The sequence below is a fragment of the Equus asinus genome, chromosome 2 (genome assembly GCF_041296235.1).
Source record: "Equus asinus isolate D_3611 breed Donkey chromosome 2, EquAss-T2T_v2, whole genome shotgun sequence".
In the NCBI taxonomy this organism is placed as follows: Eukaryota; Metazoa; Chordata; class Mammalia; order Perissodactyla; family Equidae; genus Equus; species Equus asinus.
The window spans coordinates 162725981-162738509 of NC_091791.1; the positions used below are offsets into that span (position 1 = coordinate 162725981).

Here is a 12529-nt window from a genome sequence, read left to right on the forward strand (position 1 = left end):
TAAGGAATTAATCTCTGTGTTTCTCAACCCCTTGAAGCGTCCGAGGGTGCAATCTGAGCCTGTGCAAGAAGGTGAACCCACTCTTCAATCCTCCAGCTTCTGTTTTCTTATTATCTCCCTTATTTTGCTCCCTACGATTTATTTCTCTTTCTGTCTCCCTTTTTCCTTTAACTTGCTTTATCTGAGTGATTCACTCATGTTGCTTATATCATTCTGGTTTTATTATCATAATTAAAATTTTACTACAAGATAAATATAAAATATTCTTCAAAATTCTAGTATTTTTGTTAAAGCACCATGTGACGTGTCTTGAATTTTTCAACCCCATTTTTTTGTGAACACTATGATCACAAAAACAATAAGTAATGTCTATGTCTTGGCCATTCTATTCCTACTGACACAATATGAAAAAGCATGTTAGCTTTATTTTTGCCAGAAGAATTCAAACACTGTTCCTGTGGTTTCCTGAAAACCATCAAAATTATTTAGCACTTACTGTATGCTATAACAGATAACACTTATTTAGCACTTACTGTATGTCCCAGAATTTTATGATGTTTTCTTGATTCAACTCATTTAGTCCTCAAAACAATCATATGAGGTAGTAACTCTTATAATCTGTCTTGAACAAATGAAACTGAATTACCGGGCAGTTCAGTAACTCACCTAGAACACACAGCCAGTAAACGGAGGGTATAGGGATGCAAACAGGTTGACCCTTGTGTCTGTGCCCTTAAAGACAGCATCACCCTGTGTATTGGAAGTGACTCTTACATAGTATTTCTATTCCCTGAATTAATTTTGATATATTTTTTAAATTAGAAAATCATTAAATATTATGTTTATGTAAATAAATAAATATCCTTCATAACTGTAATGTCATTTTTATCATATATTAAATTCTCTAATTTTATCCCATTTTTAATGTTTTTGTTACATTTATCTGTTCAACTTTACTGAAATTGATCAGTTTAATTAGAATAGGTTTATGATATATTCTTTTATAGAAAAAATATCTTTTATAGACAGCATTCTTTTTTGTCCCATAATTCCCATTTTATTTCTTTTCAAAATTTCCCTGGGCCTTGAAATGGTCTTTTAGATCACTTTGTAATGTTCCAAAAGATTTCCACTGGACTTTTAATGAGCACTGCAGTTATTGCTCAAAATAGTTAAGTAAGAATTAATGATTTTATAACTGTGAATCTTCTGTATTTCGCTCATCATCATTTCATCTTCCATTTCAATCGAAGTTTCAAATATTTCGGGAAAGTTTGTTTTTTCAATCTAATGCATATATTGCACATTTGTTTCATTTATACATGCCATCCCTTTTTAACATATTTTAACAGGTTTATTACTAATTTTACCATACTTATTAAAATAATCTTACTAGATTTAATATTTTCTGCTTAATTGTCTTAAGTTTTGGAGATGTAAATTGTATGATTTGTGGATTATTGTAGTTTTGATACCTTCCTTTCAATAGTATTACTTGATTTAACTCCTTGCCTACAGCACATGATGGAAATATAGTCCTGCAGGCTTCTTTCTTTATGTTTTTGGCTTTGATATTTCATCTATAATCAGATGTTGACTTTTGATTCTAAAAGTCCATTGCATTATCATATTAAAATATTTCTTATTTCTTCTTATTTTACTAAGAGTTTTTATAAAGGGTCAATTTTTAAATTTATTCAGTGACTATTTAGTATATGTGTTCCCTAAAATTTTTATGGAAATAACATCTGAGTCAGATATTGCTCATCTCTTCTCAGGTTTTTATGTGATATGCTGTGGGATCAAGAATTTTCTCTTGGTAGACGCGTCAAAAGCTTTAGATAGGAAAGTCACATGATCATATTTGATCTCTAGATAGATAGATCTAAAGACAGACTATAGAACAGACTACACTTGGGAAGAATGGTACAGAGAGATATTCAGTATCCTTTTCAGTGGTCAAGATGGGAAAATATATATAGACTTAAAGCAAACGACAAAATTACAATGAAAATGAGGAAGGAACTGAATGGAGAAATATTTGAATAAAAATTATGCAACTGGAGATGGAAGTTAAAGGACAGAGAAGAAAGTCACACAGGTGTCTACACCGGGCACCTAGGAGAATGCTAATGATGTTTATTAAGGCATTGGAGTAGATTAAAATATTATGAATTCAGTTTTGACATGTGAACTTGAAGGTGAGGGTGGGACATCCCTTTGTGTACACCACATACAGCTTTGGATATATTACTCTGGAGTCCAGGGACAAAGCTACATATTCAGAATTTAATATGTAGGTACTAGCAAAAATGAGTAACTTGAACAAAAAACAAATACTTAGTGCAGAACTTTAAGTCACACCCAAAATTAAGGATGAACAGACAAAAAATGATCATTGTGTTACTGAAAGGTACAGAGAAATCAGAAACATGGAATAATTAACAGAGGCCTATCATAGAAATGGTCTGACTGCATTCAACCAATTACAGAAAACCTGGTTTATAATGGATCAACCAAGTTAGAGTTTATTTTTCTCACATTAAAGAATAAATCTGAATGGAGTCTGTTGCTCACTTTGGCTAAGTAACTCAACTGCATTGTATTATAGGGGCTTTAGATTTTTGTGGTTGCTGCACCTTTAGTCATATCTTTAGCATTAAATGCAGGAAAAAGTGCACCATTAAAAGAACCTTCGCTAACATGAAGCTTTGACTTTTCATTCGGGAAAGAAAACCGTCCAGACACAACATTGGTTTATATCTCATTGAACAGTTCTAGGTCATATGTTCCATCTTAGACTAATTCATGGCCAAGGAGAATGGGACTATAATAACTGGTTTAGAAAAATCATATATCATGCTCTCAGTTTGGGATAGGGCTACTCTCTTCTAAAATTTAGAGCTTTCATCCCACAACTGAACAAATGGAATTTCTGTTGGCAAGAAGTAGAAAGAATATTAGCTTTATGAAAGCCAAGAAGCCAAGGGCAGAGGAAGTTACAGAAACAAAGGCATGATAAAGAGTATCATACACTGCAGGGTGATCAAGGTAAATGATGACTGAAAATTAATTCTTGCATGAAGTAGTTAGAATCCAGGTTTTCTTTCTATGCACTTGGTATCTTGGAAACTCAATTGTTTTGTCTTATTGCTGAACAAAAACTGAGGATTGCCAATGAAGAGTTAGGGAGAGAAAGGAAAATTAGAAGGGGACACGATTAAGAGATTTGTTTTTTTTTTTTTAAAGAAGTTAACTATGTTAATAAGTAAAAAGAAGCAAAAAAAATTTGAAGAAAATTTAATTGATGGATCGTTGGGGAAGATCCAGGGTGTACTTGAAGGTGCTCGTCTTAAAGAACATAGTGCCATGATTAGGAGCATGGATTATGGTGTCCTATAGCTCTGGATAAAAGTCCTGGCTCTGACACTTAATCACTCAAGGACTCAGTTTCTTCATTAGTAAAATGAGTCTAATAAAATAGTATTTCTATATGGAATCTGTGAGGCTTAAATGAGATAATGTGCTTGATAGAAAGCTTTGAATGGAAGATGCATCAATAAATATCATCTGTTAACATTATATATTTATTATATTGTTATATTAATATTATAATTGCTTAATATATTTTACTTACTAACAGTCTTGTATCCCAAATTTTTATTGAATATAGAGGTCTAAATGTGCACTATGATAATGTGCCATGAGTCAAACCTTATGAAATATCAGAATCTGAGCACCTGACTTCCATGGTAAATCGTACAAACAAAACAAAAGCAAAACACACATATAAGGTGAAATGCATTTAATGACTTTGGGTTGAAGATCTCTATTTGACCAGTGAAATAAGAAATTCAGCTAAGGAGAATTTGTAAGTTAGTGTCAGAACATTACTGTGAGAGTGACAGAAATGTCTGAGAGTAGTCAGATTTGAGAACACTTAAGTAAGTGGTCAGGAAAAAGATGTATAAATCCTTGAAAGGGCAAAACAAAACAAAGAGGTCTAAATATAGAATAAGAAGAAAAGTAATCCCATTTACCTCCATCTAAAATATTCCTGATGTTTTTCTCTTTTTATGTAATCATTTTCCTGATGATCATAATGTTTCCATATTCTTTATTTTTGTTCTTAAACAATTAAATGATTTCTAATACAAAGATGTGTAACTGAAAGAACAAACTAGAAGGATAAATAGGGAATCTACTTTCTTACCACTGATTCTAACTTTTCACCATTTTCATTCCTCAGGTGATTTGAAAATCAGCTTTTCTGCTCAAGACTATGGATGGAATAAATGATTCCGTGGTTTCTGAGTTTGTGTTGCTGGGACTCTCTAGTTCTTGGGAAACTAAAGTTTTTCTCATGTTGATATTCTCTTTGATCTATCTGGGGATTATCCTAGGAAATGTCTTCATTTCATTTTTGGTAATTTTTGATTCTCACTTACATTCTCCTATGTACTTCCTGCTGGCCAACCTGTCCTTCATTGATGTGGGAGTTGCTTCTACCACAGTCCCCAAGATGATTACAGACCTTCTAAATGAATACAAGATCATTTCTTTCCAAGGTTGTATGACACAGATATGCTTTATTCACATCATGGGAGGAGTGGAGATGGTGTTACTCATAGCCATGGCGTTTGACAGGTACACGGCAATCTGTAAGCCTCTTCACTACTTGAACATCATGAACCGTAAAATATGTGCTTCATTTGTTATCACTGGCTGGGTAACTGGAGTGATCCATGCTATGTCTCAGTTTGCTTTCATTATAAATTTGCCATTTTGTGGACCTAATAAAGTAGACAGCTTTTATTGTGACTTTCCTAGGATCATAAAACTTGCATGCACAGATGGAGCAAAGTTTGAGTTTATTGTTGCGGCCAACAGTGGCTTTATGAGCATGGGCACTTTCTTCCTGCTAATCCTTTCCTATATCTTCATTTTGGTCACTGTCTGGAAACGTTCTTCAGGAGACTTATCCAAGGCATTTGTCACTTTGTCAGCTCACATCACAGTGGTGGTTCTTTTTTTTGGTCCGTGCATGTTTCTCTACGTATGGCCTTTCCCCACATCATCAATTGATAAATACCTGTTCATTGCTGACTTTGCTATCACCCCTGTTTTAAATCCCATAATCTATACATTAAGGAACAAAGACATAAAGATAGCCATCAAACGATTGGGTAAACGGGGACATTATGTCAGATTTTGCTGACTCCATCTGAATTCCGAACTCTAAATCTACATTCGTCATTGTTTTGAACATCTCCACCTAGGCATCTAACACTTAGATTGAACGGGATGTATCATCTACCTCATTGAACAAAATTCTACTGCTTCTTTAGAGCATTTACTCATTACCTTTGCTACCATGGGAAAGGTGAATATACCATGTAAGCTTATTATTTTATTTATGATTTCAGCAGACAGAAGCAATATCTACTAAATAAAATTTCATGATAGAAATTGTGACATTTTGACAAGCAGACAGGTTAATAAAATCACTTTTGCTTCTCCTAAGGTTTGCAAATAAACTGCAAACTTACTTTGGTGAATGTGAGGAATCATCACATCAAATGGTACATATGTAGAACTAGTGTCTCTACGTAATTACTTATATTCCATCCCCTCAGAAGACCCGAAGACAAAATTTGATTGCACATAGTTTATTTGGAAACTTTGTTTTGAAGCATCAGTAAGGGAATGAGAAGTAATACCGAGAAGGAAAGGGTGCTTATGTTTGTAAACATAACTGCAGCGCAAGCCTACTGTGTTCCTCTGGGAGACTCTATGGATTCTGTGACTTAGAATCGTCTCAACAGGAAGACAAGTGTTTGGAGTATTCCTTCATTTTTGGAGGATGCTTTAACTCCTTGGCATGCAGCCTTTCCCACAGCAAATATTGTGCATCCTTGTTTGGAAGTCAGTGATAAACAGTGAGACAGACTTTCTGGTGCTGACAATAAAGAACTATCTCCAAGAAAATTAAACTTAAAAACAGTCTCCAATATTTCTTTGTTACCTAGAGAAGTGCTAACTAAACTTTTTACTCCAATGGACACAATGATTGATAAGCGAACACAGAGAATTCTGTGGTATAAAATATTTCTCTGCTTTCAACAAGTCCCATAAACCCAGCAGTTCAAGGTGGGCCGTTCAGCAATGGGCATGGTTCTGCAAGTCAGTGAACAGCCAATGGGATCAGTTTCCACAGCTGACCATCATCTGCCACTGACACAACTCATCTGACTTCCTCTGGGACAGAACTGACATCTTAATTCCAGTTTAAAAAAAAAAAACACAAAACTATAGCTATAGGACAAAATAAGGTAAGGAATTTCTTACACCTACAAAAAACCCTCAAGTGAACCAAAAGACATTCTAAAATTCTACTTTGCTTCCATCTCTAGAGCTGTTTTAATTGAATTCACTTTGTCTCTTTGGCTTTATTTTAAGAATAGGCAAACCCTCAGACGATGCACTCAATTTGGGGAAATTCAGAAACTAAGAAGTCCCAAGGAACACAGCATGGATAATCTTGCTCTACCCACAATATGGAGCTCTAAAATTTCCCTCCCCAGAAGCTACACTCCATAGTAAATACATTCCACGCTGAGGATAACACTATCCCATAAACACCTGTCCAAACAGACAGTGTATTGTTTGATTGCATTCTAACTGTATTTCAGGTTCCGGTTAGAATTTGGAACCAATTTTATCCACAAAGAAGAATCTGATCACTGATGATGATATTTCTAAAATGTGACATTTCTTATACTCTGTAATAGTTTATAGCTTCTCGCTTAATCCTCTTCCCCCTCACATTTAAACCAAAATTCTTGGTATTTCAGTATCAACTTTCCATATAACCAACTGAGGTTTTCTGGAAGTTTTGAAAAGTTACAAAAACATCTAGGATTTCTTCTCAGCTAATCTTGAAACCTCTGGATTCTCTAGAGCAAAGGACCTTCCTACCCCAAAAGGAAGGATTTTTCTACAGTCTTCCAGCTCCCTTGAAATTGAGATTCAGGAAGGACTGTTCTCACTTCATGATCCACAATTCTCTGATAGCACAAGATGGTCCTGAGCAGAGATATATAATATTAACAGCAGAAATTTCTAAACAGAAAATTGGTTGCTAATGACATTGTTTTCTAACAGTGTGTGTCAGGAAGAAATTGAATGAACCATATGGACGGCTCCTCCAGGATGCTGTAAAAATCAGTTATTTTCCATTGAAATAGAATTAATCTTTTACAACCTCATAGGATCAGAATGGTACCATAGATTAGAAGTGAGACGACCTTGGCTGTGCACCGCAGTCATGCTGCTTCCCAGCTCTGTGACTTCTTGCAACGTACACTGAGATAAAACTTCTCAACATAAGATCTGTTTAATGGAGTTGTTTATGAAGATTAGGTCAGACAATGTGAATGGAAGCTCCTGGCATGTGAAATATATACAGGAATATTCTCCTTCCCTGATTTTTCTTTTTGATATCCACACATTTTTACCCAGTCTCTAAAGAGAGTTCTGTCTTCAATATTTGAAGATAAAAATATAAACTCTTGCAATCTAAAGATCTATTTCTCTAGACGTAAATATTTTGTGCTTTTTAAAATTAACTACAAAAATATTCCTTATCTGACTATTAATATGAATTAATTTTATAGTATTAATGCTCACTCACTTGTAAATCAACATAAAATATTAGTGACGCTTTTATAGTCACTCTTTTTACAGAAAGAGGAGAAAGCAGGCCTGGGCTTTGGTATCATCCATAGCACTCAGGATATCTTTCATCTGAGGTGTCCAGTATTGAATAGGCATGCTTTATGAAATGTTCAATTGGTTCTTTTGACTTCACTAGAGGACATCAGGCAGTTCCAATTTCTGCTATTTTCTAACTCCCATCACATTTTTCCCAAATTGCCACCTGCCAGCACTGTTGAAAGCAGAAAACTTTTGCACGCTATAAGAGTGAGTGCAGACTAAATTAGGGAAAACTTTTAATCAACTTGTACCCTCACTAATGATAAATATCACTATAAAACATCTTTTCATGAGGATATTTGCCATTCATTCTTCTTTTTGAAAAGAATTATTAAGATGACCTACATTATTAAATGTATAATTAATCTTATGATCCAAAAATCCCACTCTTAGATATCTACAAAAGTGAAATGAAAAAGTTAACACATTACCTCGCTCACGAATGTTCATATAGATTTACTCTTAATCCCTAAAAATCAGAAACAACCCTAATGTCCAAACTGGGGAGTAGGTAAATAATCTGTAGTGCATCCATACAATGGAATGCTATTTACCAATAAAAGGGAAAAACTAACATATGCAGCAAAATGGATGAATCTCCAGTGCAGCGTGAAAAAAGCCAGACGCAAAAAGTAACATCCTGTATGAAATCATTTTCCTCATATCTTGGAAAAAGGAGAAGTACATGGACAGGAAAGAGATCAGTGATTTCCTAAAAGAGGGTTATTCCTAAAACTGCAATTGACTCTAAAGCACCACCATAGAATTTGATGTGAAGTGGGACTGTAGTGTATCTTGGTGTGGTGGTTACCCGAATGTATATGTATAACTACAGACTGAACACTTAGCTTTTATTACTATGTGTAAATTATATCAATAAAAATGAACAAATAAACTATAAATTGTGAAAACATTAGTACAATGAAAGTAATATTTTATTGTATTATAAAGGTTTTTATTTTTTTTTTCCTTTCCTGTAGCATTTTTTCCATACCCACCTGTGGAGCTTAAAGTGCTGAATGTGTTATTTAGTTAATGTCCTTACCAGAAAGATTACGGGTTTTTTCTCCCAAATTATCCCTCGGAATTCTGGATTCCTATTCGTTTCACATACTCACAAAACGCACTGCCTTTCTACAATCTTAGAAGTTGATAGATGCCCAGGTTGAGAAAGATTTGGTCTCATAGACCCTCCAACTTATCCTGATATTTTCTAATTCCTTTTGGATTTTACTTGTCCTACCAGTTGATAAAAGCAGCAAAAGGAGAAAAAGGCTCAGTCAAAAATTAATAGGGCAAAGTACCATACGATTTGAAGAAAAACAACGAAACTGAATTAATCTTAATGTAAACCTGAACATCACTTCCCATTGATATTGACTATTTGCATTTGTTTATATCTGGGTTACTTCTTCATCGAACAAAATATCTTATTTCAGAAATCCTACTTTATTTTATCTTGTCAAAATCAACCAAATGGCTACCAGAAGCAGTTTATATGAGGGAAGTTCTATTGGAGTCTGTGGATTCAGACAGAACTCATTTTATATTCCAGTTCTGTTACTTTATAGCTTATGATTTCGGAAAATCAAGCTTTTTCATCTGCAAAATAGCGATAAGGGTGATTATTAAAATAGATAATGTATATGTGTCTACATAGGTTATGAAGTTCATGTTAACCGTTTTCACCAAAATAATAAGAAAGTAAAATAATTAGAATTCCTGTGAGACAATTGTTACATGGACATAATCCATAGGTTTGTTTTCATTAAAAAAATATAATAAAATTTTACACTTTCTGAGCAAAATACTGAGAATGAAAAAGAGTAAAACCCAGTAGAAAACAATGTACAAAAAAGGGGAAAGCAGGCAGTTTAAAAAAAAAAAAGAAAGGCAAATAATCTTTAAAATACGGTGGAAAATGCTGAATTTCACAATAAAAATCTAAAACTACATTCAGATGCCATTTCTCATCATCTGTTGAAAAAGCATCGTATTAACAATTCTGTGGAAAATCAGGCAATTTTGCACCTTGCTGGTGGAAATGCAAAATGTTTTAAGCCCCATAGAAGGAATACCTAACAAAATAGATAGATGTTTTTAAAGTGCTTAACATCAACTTGGTACATAATAAGTGCCAGTTAGTCATATTTATAATCTCTCCACTTCCAGCCTGAAAAAAGTAACAAAATGACAGAGAGATAAAGATATGAAGAGAGACTAAAGAAAGAATGGAAGAAAGAAGGAAGGAAGGAAGTTCAGACAGAAGGAAGGAAGGATGGATGGAAGAAGGAAAAAAGGACTTGGCTTTCTGGCTTACAGAAAATGGAGAATGTATATATTTCGACAGAGGTCAACTCAAGCAATTTAAGTGAATGGTTTAAGTAGAAGTGAATTTCGAATTTATATTTTCTCCCGTGAAGGACAGTCAGGAGTAAAAGTAGCTTTCACACGTCTGTCGTTTAAGCTAATTTGAAAAACGATATCTCTGTTTCCATTAAGGACCAAGGACCAGTCAATGCAGGCTAATATGTGGCATTACTCAGGCCAAGGAATACATGAATTTTGTGTAAATATCCTCTGATGAGGAGACTCAAAATGCAGGGAAATGTATGATACTAGAAATGTGTAGTCAGCATCTGGGGTCTCTCTTGGAACATAAACATCTTCTCTCAAATCATTTGATGAACAGTTTTTCCCAGAGTGTGTAAAAATTTTTGGTTCAATTCAGTCTGCTCATACATATCCACTTAGCAATAGATTTCTTTCTGGAAAGCATATTTTGTATCAGAAATGTAACATTAGATGATTGCCCTGGATAGAGCTTGGTGAAGTAAAGAACCTCCGAATATATTTTAGAGCTATGCTTTTTCCCAGCAGAAGAGAGAGATTCAAGCCTTAGAGAAATTGTTTATGGAATACATTACTACTGACATTTTTAATCAAAACATTAATTTTTGAACCTCATAAGAACTATACTTCTGATGAGTAAAGTTTTCGACCTGCCCGCTACACTTAGCTCTCTGTCTTAGCCACAAGTCTATGCCCTCCTGTAAATTCAAGAACATTTTGCTCTCAATATTGACCTTAGTAAATGCTAATATTTTAATTTTTACACATGAGTAGTACTTATCTGTTCTCTGGTACCTGAACATTAAATTCTTCTTTCCTTTTGGAAGTTCTTAGTTCATCTCTTTATTTGGATCTCATTAGAATATACTGTAATAAATAGAGGAAGCAAACCAGTCTGTGGTGTCTGAGTTTATTTCTCATGGCCTTTGTAATTCAAGGGAGCTCCAGGCCTTCCTCTTACTGTCATTTTCTATACTCTACTTGATGACTATTGTGGGCAACACCCTTGTCATATCCTTAATTATCACTGACTCCCATCTCCATTCCCCAATATACTTCCTCTTAGCCAATCTCTCATTTATTGACTTCTGCCAATCTCTCATTTGCTGACTTCTGCCTTTCCTCAGTAACCACCCCTAAACTGACCACAGACTTCCTAAAGGATAATAAGACCATCTCCTTTGGGGGCTGCATGAACCAGAACCTTTGTGTGCATATCTTTGCAGGGGATGAGATGGTGTTGTTTGTGATAATGGATTATGACCACTATGTGGCCATTTGCAAGCCATTACATTACTTCAGCATCGTGAACAGACAACAGTGCATCCTGCTAGTTTTGATATCGTGGATCATTGGCTTTGTGTATGCCATGAGTCAACTGGCGAAGAGTTTTAGATGCCCTTCTGTGGACCCAGAATAGTGGACAGCATTTTATGTGATATCCCTTTGGTGATCAAATTGGCCTTCATGGATACTCATACTCTGGGAATATTGATAAATGCTGACAGTGAGGTCTTGGCAACAAATTGCTTCATTCCCTCGCTGAACTCGTACACCTAAATCCTAGTAACTGTCCGCCTTCACTCGAAGGATGGGGCATCAAACACTCTCTCCATCTGTACTTCCATCACAGTGGTGCTTCCCTTCTTTGGACCCTGGCAGCTTTGTCTGTGGGCACTCAGCATCACTTTGGTGGACAAGTTTCTTGCTGTGTTTTACACAGTGATCACATATCTCTTGAGTCCAGCCATTTATACCCTGAGAAATAAAGAGATTAAGAATGCCAAAAAAGACTGATAAATCAGCATGTGGATTCAAGGGATAATTTTTAGATCTCTCATGTAATCAGAAAATCTACTGTTTGCACCCAAATTGGGTCATATTTTGATCTGTAAACTGAACTGGAAATATGACCTGTACATATCTGTAAATTGTAAGTATTCCCAGATGTTGGTTTGTGTTCAATCGTTATTAAAATATATTAAAAAATCTAACACATATTCTTACCCCTTGGAGAGAACAATAATTTGCGTAAATATACTTTGAATATGCTCAAAGACTACCAGATGATAACAATTATGGTAACAATAATTACAAAAACAATAATAAATGTGACCATTTATTGAACACTACCTAAGGTCCCAACAACATGCTGTGTCTTACCTAATTTATGTATTACTTACAAAATCACTTTGAGTTAGTTATCATTGTTCTTATTTACAAAAATACATGATTTATTAACCCTAACTCTAACTTAGCTAGAAAAGATACTAAACTGCATCCACTTAGCAAACAAAAAGATAAATAAAAAGAGCCACAATACTATTGCCCTTCTACTTCACTGTGTAATACCTATTGTTTAAGTTTTCAAGTTAACCATTGATTTAAACATAGTCTCCCC

At 34.6% G+C, this 12529-nt stretch overlaps 1 protein-coding gene and 1 pseudogene across 1 annotated transcript; both read left to right on the plus strand.

Annotated features, from left to right (window-relative positions):
- Positions 1 to 4282: 4282 nt before the first annotated feature.
- Positions 4283 to 5218, plus strand: LOC106833356 (olfactory receptor 4F21-like). Its single transcript, XM_014844546.1, has one exon. The coding sequence runs from the start codon at positions 4283 to 4285 to the stop codon at positions 5216 to 5218; it is 936 nt and encodes a 311-aa protein (XP_014700032.1).
- Positions 5219 to 5374: 156 nt separating this feature from the next.
- LOC106833355 (olfactory receptor 4K15-like) lies at positions 5375 to 11925 on the plus strand (annotated as a pseudogene).
- The last annotated feature ends 604 nt before the right edge of the window (positions 11926 to 12529 follow it).